General features: G+C 41.0%; 2 protein-coding genes across 2 annotated transcripts; one reads left to right on the plus strand and one right to left on the minus strand.

The window, feature by feature from the left end:
* Positions 1–1826: 1826 nt before the first annotated feature.
* LOC121544467 (NPC intracellular cholesterol transporter 2-like) lies at positions 1827–4379 on the minus strand. The gene is made up of 4 exons (XM_041854393.1): positions 4373–4379; positions 4194–4286; positions 3861–3961; positions 1827–1913 (listed from the first exon to the last, which is right to left on the minus strand). The coding sequence occupies exons 1-4, from the start codon at positions 4377–4379 to the stop codon at positions 1827–1829; spliced, it is 288 nt and encodes a 95-aa protein (XP_041710327.1).
* A 5479-nt stretch (positions 4380–9858) lies between these two features.
* On the plus strand, positions 9859–14254 carry LOC121544364 (iron-sulfur cluster assembly 2 homolog, mitochondrial-like). Its single transcript, XM_041854294.2, has 4 exons — positions 9859–9977; positions 12861–13044; positions 13268–13383; positions 13619–14254. Exons 1-4 carry the CDS (start codon positions 9913–9915, stop codon positions 13791–13793), a joined length of 540 nt encoding a protein of 179 aa, XP_041710228.1. The 5' UTR covers positions 9859–9912; the 3' UTR covers positions 13794–14254.
* The last annotated feature ends 1246 nt before the right edge of the window (positions 14255–15500 follow it).

Here is a 15500-nt window from a genome sequence, read left to right on the forward strand (position 1 = left end):
CAGTCCCTGCCGATGAAAAATATGGTGTTCTCGGGGTGATGAGAGGTGTTGGGTTTGCGCCAGACATAGCGTTTTCCTTGATGACCAATAAAGCTCAATTTTAGTTTCATCTGTCTAGAGTACCTTCTTCCATATATTTGGGGAGTTTCCCACATGCCTTTTGGCGAACACCAAATGTGTTTGCTTATTATTTTCTTTAAGCAATGGCTTTTTTCTGGCCACTCTTCCATAAAGCCCAGCTCTGTGGAGTGTACTGCTTAAAGTGGTCCTATGGACAGATACTCCAATCTCCGCTGTGGAGCTTTGCAGCTCCTTCAGGGTTATCTTTGGTCTCTTTGTTGCCTCTCTGATTAATGCCCTCCTTGCCTGGTCTGTGAGTTTTGGTGGGTGGCCCTCTCTTGGCAGGTTTGTTGTGGTGCCATATTCTTTCCACTTTTTAAATAATGTATTTAATGGTGCTCCGTGGGATGTTCAAAGTTTTTGATATTTTTTTATAACCCAACCCTGATGTGTACTTCTCCACAACTTTGTCCATTACCTGTTTGGAGAGCTCCTTGGTCTTCATAGTGCCGCTTGCTTGGTGGTGCCCCTTGCTTAGTGGTGCTGCAGACTCTGGGACTATTTTGTGTATGTCCATTACATGAAATCCAAATAAAAATACATTTAAATTACAGGATGTAATGCAACAAAATAGGAAAAACGCCAAGGGGGATGAATACTTTTGCAAGGCACTGTATTATCATTTACTACCGGTTCCAGCTCTGAGAGTCAACATATTTTAATTATTTCAGATGTCAAGAGATGGAATCATATTCATTGTGAAGCTGCCTGAGGATGTTGGCCCATACATCTATGATTAGCCCCAAGTCTTTATCAGTTTCACAGTTCTGGTACTTTTCCAGTTCGTATTTTTGTGTTGAGAATAAATTCTCATCAATAGTCTCATTTAAGTTTGTATCAAACCAGTTTAGCCTACTCTGTATGTAAATGTCTAGAATTTTTACTGTCATTGTTTATGCTGCTGACCAAGAAAAGCTCATTTCATTCTAGTCTGCAATTCAATTGCACTTATTGCTTTTCAAATGACTGATGTCTGTGCATCAGTATTACCTAGGTGAATGAGTAAAGCCAGTCATCCCATGTAATAACATCTTATTATCTTGAAAATGCTGAGGCATGTGTTATGTTATGCTTTTTAAAAGTTAAATGAACAGCTCACAGCATTTTGTCAGACATTTGTTTGTCCGTAATGTTAATCAGATGTGAAAGCAAATTCCAAAGGTAAAAACTGTAGCACTACAACACTTAAGATTAATTAAATACTTTATTAGATGTAACAATTTAGATATCCAGATGTATAAAATTACAAATCTAGCCATTACTGGTTGACAGTACACAAATCAGTTACTCTCCCAGAGTACTTATTAGTTGGAAAGTATTTTGCGGTCAAAAGGAAATATACAGTACATGCCAAATAGCTTTTCAGACTACACAGCAGCCAGTAAAAAATAAGCAAATATCTAGATAGTTGTACCGCACTGCAATGTAAATAAAGTTCAGGAATGTATTGTTCACAGGAGCATTAACAGACTCATTCTTTAGCATCTCATCTTCATCAATCATTGCTCTGGATAAGAGTCTGCTAAATTTACAAATGTAAATGTAAAATGTTGTTTGAAAGCTGCAGTATACATTTAAAACCTACAGAATAAATTGTTAAAATAGAAAATTATTGATAATCTATCAAATTTGTCTGTAGGCTAATCAGTTTATCACATTAGAATCCCTTTTTAAAAATTCCCTTCAGCAGGTACTGCAGACAACTCTCAGCTTACTATCTGGACTGGGAACCTTATGCAGAACAAGTCTTTGCCAGTGTCATCTCTCAGTTCCCATTCAACAACCAGCTTGAGCTATACTGAACAAAAATATAAATGCAACGATTTTACAGTTACAGTTCATATAAGGAAATCAGTCAATTGAAATAAATTAATAAGGCCCTAATCTATGGATTTCACATGACTGGGCAGGGGCACAGCCATGGGTGGGCCTGGGAGGGCAAAGGCCCACCCAATGGGGAGCCAGGCCCATCCAATCAGAATGAGTTGTTCCCCACAAAAGGGCTTTATTTCAGACAGAATTACTCCTCAGTTTCATCAGCTGTCCGAGTGGCTGGTCTCAGACGATCCCGAATGTGAAGAAGCCGGATGTGGAGGTCCTGGGCTGGTGTGGTTACACATGGTCTGCAGTTGTGAGGCCGGTTGGACTTACTGCCAAATTCTCTACAATGACGTTGGAGGCGGCTTATAGTAGAACATTCAATTCTCTGGCAACAGCTCTGGTAGACATTCCTGCAGTCAGCATGCCAATTGCATGCTCCCTCAAAATTTAGACATCTGTGGCATTGTGTTGTGACAAAACTGCACATTTTAGAGTGGTCTTTATTGTCCCCAGCACAAGGTGCACCTGTGTAATGATCATGCTGTTTAATCAGCTTCTTGATATGCCACATGTCAGGTGGATGGATTATCTTGGCAAAGGAGAAATGTTCACTAACAGGGATGTAAACAAATTTGTGCACAATTTGAGAGAAAAAAGCTTTTTGTAGGTATGAAACATTTCTGGGATCTTTCATTTCTGCTCATGAAACATGGGACCAACACTTTACATGTTGCATTTATATTTTTTTGCTCTCCTATGTCTGCCATTGAGGAACTAAAGCAAGCACACTTGTAGTTGTTTTGTTTAGAACAACCCTGCATCGCCACAATTACTGCAATCCAAAATCAGACCATAATAAATCGCAATCTGGGTCAGGTGGGCATCATTCGAAAGCTTGATCTATTGCCAACATGACTAGCTAAATTAAAAAATATGATCCTACAGTGTTAGGCTTTCACAGGGAAATTCAGAGAAACAGATCGTATTTTTGGAGCACATAGAAAGGAGTCATGCGTGGATTCGGGTGTGTGTTCCTCTGCGAATTTTCTAAACAATAGACAAACATAGGCTCATGCTGTTCAGAAAAACCCAGGGTATGATGCCATATCATCTTGTAACAGTGCATCAAATATAGTGATCATAAACGTTGACACTGTATTTGACAGAGTTTTATGATATGGAAATGTGAGGTGCACATTTGGACTCACAGGTTTTGGCTTGCATGTATGACATCAAAGCGGTATTTATTATAATCCTCAACGTCTCATCTTTCAAAATACATAGACTCCTCTTATTTACAGAATTTCCCTCACTCAGAATGTTTTCTTTTTCCACAAGTTACCCAATTAGCTGGAGGGTTGGTGGCAACTTCTTGTCGTGTGCAGTGCTCAAGTTCAGAATGGCTGTCAGTCAAAACCCATACAGCGCTGTGAGGCGCAGAGCCTGAGCTCTGACATAATTTATAGCATGTTACTGTACAGCCACTGCGTTCCAAAAGGTGCTTATCAGTGCCCAAATCTGAAATGTTCAACCAGTATATGAGTACAAATGTGAAGGGCTAAAAAAAAAATTGGTTGATGATATACCGATACTTACTTACCACTGTTGAATGTTTTTTACATTTTTTAGTCATTTAGCAGACACTCTTATCCAGAGCGACTTACAGTTAGTGAGTGCATACATTATAATTTTTATTTTTTTCATACTGCCCCCCTGTGGGAATCGAACCCACAACCCTGGCGTTGCAAACGCCATGCTTTACCAACTGAGCTACATCCCTGCTGGCCATTCCCTCCCCTACCCTGGACCAATTGTGCGCCGCCCCATGGGTCTCCCGGTCGCGGCCGGCTACGACAGAGCCTGGATTCGAACCAGGATCTCTAGTGGCACAGCTAGCACTGCGATGCAGTGCCTTAGACCACTGCGCCACTCGGGAATGTCACATTGACAGCATAGGCCTGTCCTTTATGGAGCTGACAAGGTTGGATGTCCACAATCACCACCTTACCAACAGCAGAGCCTGAAGAGAACAGAAAACAGATTGCATTGTCACTATTCATTATTCTAGTAATGAAATCAAGCCAAAGATCCACACCTTGAAATATATGTTATTTTGGTAACCTACTCTTGTGGTAAATGAAAACAGCCTTGCAACAAATAGAGGTCACACATCACCTGACAAGATAAGACCAAACCATTCAGTAAATGAAATCATTTGTCATCAAAATGCCAACACATCAATCAAAACGTACCACAATCTGCAAATTTCACAGGTTTCGTGCAGGTGAGAGCAATCAGGGAGAAGAGATGGAAGCTAAGCGAAAATCCATAGCTGCAATCTGGACCTGAAAGAGGTTACATAAATATTCTTACAGCTGATGTTTCAAAAGCCTTAACGACTTCAGGTTAGAAAGCACAGAGTGCCATATACATTGCATTCGGAAAGTATTCAGACCCCTTGACTTTTTCCACATTTTGTTACGTTACAGCCTTATTCTAAAATTGATTCAATTGTTTTTTTTCCCCTCATCAATCTAAACACAATACCCATAATGAAAAAGCAAAAACAGTTTTATTTTAGGTGCCTTTTGGCGAACTCCAAGCGGGCTGTCATGTGCCTTTTACTGAGGAGTGGCTTCTGTCTGGCCACTCTACCATAAAGGCCTGATTGGTGGAGTGCTGCAGAAATGGTTGTCCTTCTGGAAGGTTCTCCCATCTCCACAGAGGAACTCTGGAGCTCTGTCAGAGTGACCATCGGGTTCTTGAACCTCCCTGACCAAGGCCCTTCTCCCCCGATTGCTCAGTTTGGCCGGGCGGCCAGCTCTAGGAAGAGTCTTGGTGGTTCCAAACTTCTTCCATTTAAGAATGATGGAGGCCACTGTGTTCTTGGGGACCTTCAATGCTGCAGACATTTTTTGGTACCCGTCCCCAGAGCTGTGCCTTGACACAATCCTATCTTGGAGCTCTACCAACAATCCCTTCGACCTCATGGCTTGGTTTTTGCTCTGACATGCACTGTCAACTGTGGGACCTTATATAGACAGGTGTTTGCCTTTCCAAATCATGTCCAATCAATTGAATTTACCACAGGTGGATCCAATCAAGTTGTAGAAACATCTCAAGGATGATCAATGGTAACAGGATGCACCTGAGCTCAATTTCGAGTCTCATAGCAAAGGGTCTGAATACTTATATAAATAAATAAGGTATTTCTGTTTTTTAAAAATTCTAAATGTGTAAACATTTTTAAAAACCTGTTTTCGCTTTGTCATTATGGGGTATTGTGTGTAGATTGATGAGGAATTTATTTGATTTAATCCATTTTAGAATAGGGCTGTAACTTAACAAAATGTGGAAAAAGTCAAGGGGTCTGAATACTTTCCGAATGCACTTCAGAAAGTTGTCATACCCCTTGACTTATTCCACATTTTGTTGTGTTACAGCCTGAATTCAAAATGGATTAAATAAATAAATTATCACCGATCTACACCCAATACCCCATAATGACAGTGAAAACATGTTTTTAGACATTTTTGCAAATGTATTGAAAATAAGAATACAGAAATATCTCATTTACATAAGTATTCACCCCCTGAGACAATACTTTGTAGAAGCACCTTTGGCAGTGATTACAGCTGAGTCTTTATGGGTAAATCTCTAAGAGCTTTCCACACCTGGATTATGCAACATTTGACCATTCATATTTTCACAATTCTTCAAGCTCTGTCAAATTTCTTGTGTTTTAGGTTATTGTCCTGCTGAAAGGTGAATTCATCTCCCAGTCTCTGGTGGAAAGCAGACAACCAGGTTTTCCTCTATGATTTTGCCTGTGCTTAGCTCCATTCCCTTATTTGATTTTCTTCTGAAAAACTCCCCAGTCCTTAACGATTACAAGCATGCCCATAATATGATGCAGCCACCACTATGCTTGAAAATATGGAGAGTGGTATTCAGTAATGTGTCGTATTGGATTTGCCCCAAACATAACACTTTGTATTCAGGACAATAAGTTAATTGCTTTGCTACATTTTTTGCAGTATTACTTTAGTGCCTTGTTGCAAACAGGATGCATGTTTTGGAATATTTTTATCCTGTACAGGCTTCCTTCTTTTCACTCTGTCAATTAGGTTAGTATTGTGGAGTAACTACAATATTGTTGATCATCCATCCTCAGTTTTCTCCTATCACAGCCATTAAACTCTGTAACTGTTTTAAAGTTACCATTGGCCTCATGGTGAAATCCCTGAGCAGTTTCTGTCCTTTCCGGCAACTGAGTTAGGAAGGACACCTGTATCTTTGTAGTGACTGGGTGTATTGATACACCATCCAACGTGTAATTAATAACTTCACCATGCTCAAAGGGATATTCAGTCTGCTTTAAAAAAAAATGTTTTACCCATCTACCAAAAGTTGCCCTTCTTTGCTAGGCATTGGAATACCTCCCTGGTCTTCGTGGTTGAATCTGTGTTTGAAATTCACTGCTCGACTGAGGGACATTACAGATAATTGTATGTGTGGGGTACAGAGATGTGGTAGTCATTGAAAAATCATGTTAAATACTATTATTGCACACAGAGTGAGTCCATGCAATTTATAATGTGACTTGTTAAGCACATTGTTACTCCTGAACTTATTTAGGCTTGCCATAAGGGTTGAATACTTATTGACTCGAGACATTTTTCAGCTTTAAATCTGTAATTAATGTGTAAACATTTCAAATAACATAATTCCACTTTATGGGGTATTGTGTGTAGGCCAGTGACAAAACATCTAAATGTAATCCATTTTAAATTCAGGCTGTAACCCAAACAAATGTCAAGGGTTGTGAAAACTTTCTGAAGGCAAATTCAGTCAGCAAAAGTAATCTCAGTTAACTCAATCATATGACTCGTGTGACTACTAGATGACTACTTAAACTAGCTAACTCCTCCCAGTGTAAAACTGAAAAAATAGCACGGATTAGTACTTTATACCTCAGTGATTAGTACTGTAGATTGTGTAGTCCTGGGTATATTCATTATGTCTTGTAACGGAAACCATTTACCGTTTAAGAACCAAACGAGAGCAAACAGAACGGAAACGGGGAGGGACCTCCCTACCTGGATTTGTCCATCAGAAACTCTAGTTTTCGTTGCCAAACGTTTTCTGTTTGGAGTAAACGGTTTCTGTTGTAAAACATTTTGCAACAGAATCGGCGTAATGACTATACCCCTAGTGTTCCGGGAAGGCTTGCGAAACAGATCAAACATACTAGGCCGGGATTTTGGGTTTGAGAAATCAATGAGAGAAGTGAAAAATTGTTCCTTAGTTGTTCATTTTCTCGAAATCTAAAGACACAACCTAGATTCGAGCCAATGTCTTAAGTAGTTGCACATGTTATTACCCCAACCTCGTGAAAGTGACAAACTGACGTTTTCATATTCGTCAAAAATAACTCTATATCGAAGGAGTGCCTCTGATTTGACTGCCTGCATATGCGCATTTCGGCGCAAGACGACCGTTATTCCCGAAGACATGTTTCTACACATAAATTTTGCTAGCCCAAGTCGCCATGACATCGCTAACAAGTGTGATCGGGGATTTATATTGGAGAATCAGTTTTAGCTTATCTTCATACTGTACCGTCTCCAGCAGCGGTTCCCAAACCTGGGGTCGCTACCTGATATGAAAATGGGGTCAATGAGAATTTCCAAAATCCTAAAAAAATAAATAGTAATAATGTGGTTAATCTTAATCTAAATGGAAATGAATTAAATCTAAAAGATAAAATTCTACCAGAGAGTGCCCTTAGATCGTTGGAAAAGGCTGCACATGGCCATTGCTCTTGAATCAGAATGATTCAGTCAAGTGGGGCCTTTCGAGCTGTCATGTAATGCATTCACGGGTCACTAGGGGGAGTTTTGGTTCCTGACTCAAAGGGAATAATACCCTGCCGTCTTCCTCAGAGCATTAAAACTCATGGTACCCTTCGTCAGCTCATATCTGTGTGAAGCTGGATTCAGCAGAGCTCTCATCTGCATTCAAACCAAATATCGATCCAGCTTGTATGTGACAGCAGAGATGAGGTGCGCACTGTTGACCACGCCCCCTGTCTTTGAGAACCTCCAACGCGACATACATTAAGCACACCCATCTCATTAGTGGTGGTGAGATAAGAGACATTATGTCAGACTAATTTGCAATTGACTGTCATAGCCCCACATTAAAAGTAAGTGATCGTGAGTTGAGAAGACAATCAGAAATACTGTTAGAATGTTTTGCAATTGCCTGTGTCGTAGTAAATATAAAATGTTATAGATTGATCTGAGTAATATGTTGTGCAAGAGGTTGTGCAAGACAAATTGTGTTAGGAGCTTGTTTTCAATAAATGTTCTGTGTCATGTGTCTGATACTAACAGTGTGTTAGTTGTCTGTGCATAACATTTTAGTAGCGAACAAAGAACAGAGCACCAGATGGCCTAATCTTACAGGAGTACGATAACTGGACGACACCCACGCCTCAAGGCCCCAACCACCAGATCCTCCTCACGAGTTCTTTGACACACAAACATTTCATTTGCACGCACACTCAAAACTCCACTCCCCTGTCTACTGGTCGGGTGCCAAGGGCAGAGGACTCTGCCGTGCACCAATGGGGCATCTGCTCTGGACAGAGCAGACCCGCCTCCTACACCTCGGGAACCAATCAAGGGACTAGAAGAAGGACCCCTTCCTTTATGTTACATTGTATAAGTAATGCTGTAAACTCTGTTTAATCATCCTTCTCAGCTGACACTATTAGCGTGGCATATGATTAGGTCCATGCATGTTAATTAGCAGGATCCCATGCATGTAGCTAACAGTAACAGATATCTCTGTGTTTAATAAACTGCCTTTTTGCTTAAGCAAATTCCTCTCTGTCTAGCGTCGATGGTTTGTACTTCCTCTCCTAATTATGTGTTCACCAACACCTGCCATAGCCCCAAATAAAAAAGTTAACATTGGCTGTTAATTTTTTTTTTAATCACATGGTTGGGGTCGCGAGAATTTTCAGATATCAAAATGGGGTCGTGGACGAAAAAAGTTTGGCAATCTATCAAGCCAACATTCACTAGTTAACTACCTTTCTATCTTCGTTTGGTGAATATACACCGATACAACATGTTGTGAAAAATATTTATTAGGCGAACAAAACAACTTTTTAATACAAACCTCTCTTGCATGCTTCAGGCACAGATATAACAATAAGCCACATATTTCACCGGATGTATTAATGTGAAGCATCCCAGCCAGCATCTGGTTGGCGTTTCCAACTTTCCACTCACTACCAAATAGCTGATGAGAGGAAGCCCAGTTGCCGGCAGTGAGAGAAGATTGAGCGAGATGGATTTTGCTGACATTCTGCATATTTTCTCATCGATGAAACATTTGATCGCCATACAGTTTTTTGTTTCCAAAACTGGAATATGTAACAAACAGAGTGGACTGTGTTTTGTAGACTTTACCCTTTGACAACGTTTCTACAAAGTGCGTTGTTTAGAAGGAGTGCAAGGGCGAATTGCGTTACTGCACACGGGCACTTCACAGAGTAGGCAGTCTCTAACAGAAATATGCAAATAAATGCTAGAACGCGCCAATAGGATCTCACTAGCTCGTGCTTGGCTCTGCCCACCTCCTTGCTTGTTCTGCCCACTATGATTAATTTGCTCCCATTTGAAACGACAGGCTCTGGTCTATCTTGGGTTGCTTATAAATCATCTTTGCTTCAGGTGCATGCTCACAGACAGTCCTTCCTTGTCACGGAAATGTCGCGTATTTACGGTGGTCGAATCTACATGGGTTCGCTGACTGGCGTTGAAAGTAACGAATCAGATATGTTATATATTGCAAGAGTAGGCGTTTCTTATGACGTCGAGACCAATCGTTTTCCGTCTCGATCTGAGCGGTTTCTCCATGTTGGGGGTGGGCTTTCTAGCTACATTGTTATGAAAGATGTCATTCGTACTTCGAGGAGCAATGTTGAGTGCGACAAAGACAAGAGCATGGACCTTTGCTAGGTATACAATAAGCAATTCTATGGGTATTGAAATATAAGGGAATTGTTTAAGAAGGCATATAAACAACTTAATTATGTCGAGACCGCTGTCTTCACATTACAACGCTAGTTAGCATAGGCTATCACTTTGGGTCAGTCAAGCTTTGGTCAGCTAGCTACGTATTTGTAAGTCGCTCTGGATAAGAGCGTCTGCTAAATGACGTAAATATAAATGTAAATGTAAAAGTTTGATTGCTGTTAATAAAACATTGTCCTACCATCTAATCAGACAAATACTTTGGACTTACGCTTTGAACACACCGACTGTGTCGTTGCGCAAAATAGTATGCAGCATCATCTAGATATGTGTGCAATTCACTTTCAGCTACCATTTCTGTCAACCCGTTTACGCATACAGTTTGAAGCATACGTTATAAATGATATGATAAATCCAACGTATGCACCACACAGAACTCAATGCTGCAAGGCAAACGCAGCGTTCCATTGGAAATTAATGTACTTCTGGTGTACCAAAACACAGTCGGTGTGTTCGAAGCGGTCAACGTTGTGTGTCTTGATCTAGCTACACATGGTCTAGCCAGCTGCAATGATCCACGGAGCCTTGGCTTTATGCATGACCCCAAGGCTGGACCCCTTCCTAGCTTTCGGACACAACATCTGGAATCGGTGTATTGGTTGGACTCACTGAGTTGTGCATCGTTCTGGTGGGTGGCGATGGAAAAAATAACCCAACCACAATACTAACCAATATACACAGACTCCCGATGTTGTATCCCAAAGCTAACGCCTTGATCACACCTACAGCGTTATGGCATTTTGGTACACCAGAAGTACATTCATTTCCAATGGAATGCTGCGTTTGCCTTGCAGCATTGCGTTGCAGAGGCAGTTGCAGTGCGTTCTGTGGTGCATACGTTGGATTTATAGAACGTATGCGTCAAACTGTATGCATAGACGGCTTGGCTTGACAGAAATGGTAACAGAAGGTGAATGTTTAACTTTTGTTGTACACATATCCAGATGATGCTGCATACTATTTTGCGCAATGACACTATTGGTGTGATCAAGGGGTAACGCCTCTATCACACCGACAGTGTCATTGCATTTTGGTACACCAGAAGTACATTAGTTTCCAATGGAACCCTGCGATTGCGTTGCAGAGGCAGTTGCAGTGCATTCGGTGTGGTGCATACGTTGGATTTTTGAACATATGCGTCAAACTGTATGCGTAGAATTTTGCGCAGATGCCTCTTCCCTGCGTCTAACGCCTCGATCACACAGATAGCATCTTTGCGCAAAATGGCACGCAGCAGCATCTGGATATCTGTGCAACAAAAGTTCAACATTCACCTTCTGCTACCATTTCTGTCAAGCATACAGTTTGACGCATAAGCGTTCCATTGGAAATGAATGTACTTCTGATGTACCAAAATGCAATGATGCTATCAGTGTGATCGAAGCGTAAGTAGTAGTAACTAGTAGACTACACTGCTGTCAGTGTAACATTAGGCCTTATAGGTCAGTTGTATAGGCATAGAGTTGCATTAATTTGTACTTAGTTGGTCAGCATTAACTAGTTTTTATCTGGATGAAGAAATTGTAGCTAACTACACTATATATACAAAAGTATGTGGACACCCCTTCAAATTAGCGGATTCGGCTATTTCAGCCACACCTGTTGCTGACAGGTGTATAAAATCGAGCACACAGCTAAGCAATCTCCGTAGACAAACATTGGCAGTAGAATGGCCTTACTGAAGAGCTCAGTGACTTTCAACGTGGCACCGTCATAGGATGCCACCTTTCCAACAAGTCAGTTCGTCAAATTTTTCCCTCCCAGAGCTGCCCCGGTCAACTGTAAGTGTTGTTATTGTGAAGTGGAAACGTCTAGGAGCAACAACAACGGAGCCGCGAAGTGTTAGGCCACACAATCTCATAGAACAGGATCGCATAGCGCGTAAAAATCGTCTGTCCTCTGTTGCAACACTCACTACAGAGTTCCAAACTGCCCCTGGAAGCAACGTCAGCACAATAACTGGTCGTCGGGAGCTTCATGAAATGGGTTTCCATGGCCGAGCAGCCACACACAGCCTAAGATCACCATGCGCAATGCCAAGCATCGGCTGGAGTGGTGTAAAGCTCACCGCAATTGGACTCTGGAGCAGTGGAAACGCGTTCTCTGGAGTGATGAATCACAATTCACCATCTGGTAGTCCGATGGACGAATCTGGGTTTGGGGGATGCCAGGAGAACGCCACCTGCCCGAGTGGAAAGTGACTTTAAAGTTTGGTGGAGGAAGAAAATTGTCTGGGGCTGTTTTTCATGATTTGGGCTAGGCCCCTTAGTTCCAGTGAAGGGAAATATTAACGCTACAGCATACAATGACATTCTAGACGATTCTGTGCATCCAACTTTGTGGCAACAGTTTGGGGAAGGCCCTTTCCTTTCTCAGTATGACCATGCCCCCGTGTACAAAGGGAGGTCCATACAGAAATGGTTTGTCGAGAACGGTGTAGAAGAACTTGACTGGCCTGCTCAGAGCCCTGACCTCAACCCCACCGAACACATTTGGGATGAATTGGAACGCTGACTGCGAGCCAACATCAGTACCCGACCTCACTAATGCTCTTGTGGCTGAATGGAAGCAAGTCCCCACAGCAATGTTCTAACATCTAGTGGAAAGCCTTCCCAGAAGAGTGGAGGCTGTTTATAGCAGCAAATGGGGGACCAACTCCAAATTAATGCCCATGATTTTGGAATTAGATGTTCGACGAGCAAGTGTCCACATACCTTTGGTCATGTAGTGTATATTCAAAGTGAGTGATGTGAATGTCTTGAGCCTCTTTGGTACTCTGATTTGACTTAATACTTATATTTATTTTAGGGCCTCTGCTCCCCTTGTCACCAATGTGGGCCAACCAATATTACTGAGATGTCCCCAAAAGTCACAACCCCTCTACACAGATTTCTCTCGATTAAGCAGCACATCAGCCAAAGAGGAACCAGCAGTTTCAGCAGAGTCCAGTCCAGTTGAAGAGAAAGTATACCTCAGTGCATCATGTGTTAAGGTTAGGGCAATTATTTACTCAAATTGCTTACTCGTCATGTACAGTATATAATGTAACTTCTAATTTGAAATCATTCCCATATATGTGGGCTGTAAAGCCCTACTCTTTTTCTCTGAGCGCTCACTTCCACTTTCATCAACATTGTGGTGGATGATCAAGTGACACAAGGACACTCCACAATGTCAAGGACTGACCTAATTACCCTTTTCTCTGTATTGTTCAGAGGCTAGGAGAGATCATGGATAAGGGAGAGTACCTGAGAATACAGGTGGAAGGCGGAGGCTGCTCTGGCTTCCAGTACAAGTTTATCGTTGACAGTACTAGGAATGAGGATGACAGGTAATTGTCATTGATTGATTGTCCCTCTGTAATCATTCAATAATAAATTATGAATGAACTATTTAACGTGTTGAATGGCATGCAGCAGTAATACAATTATTTGTAGTAACACAATCATTGTTATCTGATCATTACACTGTGTTACATGCTATCTCTCTGTCCTCAATCCCTTTGAATACCCCTTTTTTGAATCCATTCTAAACTCTTTCCCCTGCACCTCCTTTCTTTCTCTCAGGGTGTTTGAGCAGGGAGGGGTAGGTGTCATTGTGGACCAAGATAGCCTGGAGTTTGTGAAAGGCTCTACACTGGACTACACTCAGGAGATGATCCGCTCCTCCTTCCAGATGCTGAAGAACCCCCAGGCAGACCACGGCTGCTCCTGCGGAACCTCCTTCTCAGTCAAGTTATGAGTCTCTGGGCCTGAGGCTTTCAGCTCTCAAACCCTCATCCCCTCCATCCCTCACTGTCATAATATAGGCATTTCACTTAAAATTATATATTCAGAGACTGTGTTCTCATGGTTGCATAAGTTATTCCACAATTCACAGATGATCCTCATAGCAACTCTGCAACTAAAAACATTGACAGAATGGTGTATCTTCAGGTAAAGTATGCTTGGTTACAACTTAAACAAAGAGGATGAGAATCCTGAGATTTCTTGGATGCAAATAGATGGATTGGGTTTCAGTTTTCAATTTCACTACAATATAAAAAACTATTGTCATATTGATTAATTATACATTTATACTGAATGAAGACTATGCTTTGGAGTGGTTTGAATGCGCAAGAGTGTATCCCGTTCCTAGATGTGTTTGTAAATATAAAGAATGTAAATGGGTCATATCTTTAAGAATAAAAAGTGTTAAAAGGATGTTACATGGCTTTTATATTTGGGATCAAATTGATGCTGGTGTATTTGAACTGGTCATAGAGTACCACATAATGAGTCATAATACCCATAAAACATAGCTGTCAAACAGGGAAATGGTTCCAATCGTTTTTCCACCATTCATTTTTCCCATAGGGGATTTTAGAAACACTTAAAATAAGGGCTGTGTTTCGTGTAGGCTTACCCTCGCATTATGTTTTGATAACCGTGTAAATCTCTTTAGGACAGGGTGACTTACCAATATATTCGCCTGGATTAACCCCCCAAAAATGAAACGCTAATTAGCTGCTAATGTGGCTATCATAAAGAACTACAAATGCCATGATGATCTGAACGAGACTGCTGAATAGAGGCAAAGGTAAGAATCTCTGGATTAACTATCGAATGTAAGTTAAATGTAGGAATTAATAAATTGGCAAAATGTCTTTAAATTGACAATTATGTGAACTATCTTGTGCAAGTTTTAAATTGACACTACCTGTTAGCAAATGTGTCAGCGTGAGATGAGGTGCAGGAGCTTGCAGGGATTTGTAGTTTTGCATGATGTCTACTTTGATGCTAATTAGCATTTAAAAATCTGAGAGTAAATAGAGCCGAATATATTGATAAAAGTCACCTTGTCCGAGAGCGATTTACATGGTATCAAAATGTCATGCCAGGGTAAGCCTACACGAAACACAGCCCTTATTTTAAGTGTTTCTAAAATCCCCTATGGTAAAAATGAATGGTGGAAAAATGATTGGAACCACTTCCCTGTTTGACTGCTTGGTTTTATTGGTATTATGACACTAATACTGTGGGGCTATATAGAGAAAAATACTTCCACAACTCAATTCATCTTTGAAACTCAACACTGATATTTAGGTCATGATGTATACTGAACAAAAATATAAATGCAACATGTAAAGTTTTGGTCCCATGTTTCATGAGCTGAAATAAAAGACCCCAGAAATGTTCCATGTGCACAAAAAGCTTATTTCTCTCAAATGTTGTGTACAAATTTGTTTACATCCCTGTTAGTGAGCATTTCTCCTTTGCCAAGATAATCCATCCACCTGACAGGTGTGTCATATCAAGAAGCTGATTAAACAGCATGATCATTACACAGGTGCACCTTGTGCTGGGGACAATAAAAGGCCACTCTAAAATGTGCAGTTTTGTCACTCAACACAGTGCTACAGATGTCGCAAGTTTTGAGGGAGTGTGCAATTGTCACCAGAGCTGTTGC

This window comes from Coregonus clupeaformis, chromosome 29, assembly GCF_020615455.1.
Source record: "Coregonus clupeaformis isolate EN_2021a chromosome 29, ASM2061545v1, whole genome shotgun sequence".
Classification (NCBI taxonomy): Eukaryota; Metazoa; Chordata; class Actinopteri; order Salmoniformes; family Salmonidae; genus Coregonus; species Coregonus clupeaformis.

Excerpts from the sequence above, each read along its gene's own strand:
- LOC121544467 (XM_041854393.1), bottom strand. Across the intron at positions 3,962-4,193 it reads TGTGAAATTTGCAGATTGTG|GCTCTGCTGTTGGTAAGGTG; the intron begins GTACGTTTTGAT and ends TGTTCTCTTCAG. Across the intron at positions 1,914-3,860 it reads CATTCCCGAGTGGCGCAGTG|CTCAAGCTGGTTGTTGAATG; the intron begins GTCTAAGGCACT and ends TGTTCAGTATAG.
- LOC121544364 (XM_041854294.2), top strand. The coding sequence starts at position 9,913 with ATGTCATTCGTACTTCGAGGAGCAATGTTGAGTGCGACAAAGACAAGA. Across the intron at positions 9,978-12,860 it reads AGAGCATGGACCTTTGCTAG|GGCCTCTGCTCCCCTTGTCA; the intron begins GTATACAATAAG and ends TATTTATTTTAG. Across the intron at positions 13,384-13,618 it reads ACTAGGAATGAGGATGACAG|GGTGTTTGAGCAGGGAGGGG; the intron begins GTAATTGTCATT and ends TCTTTCTCTCAG.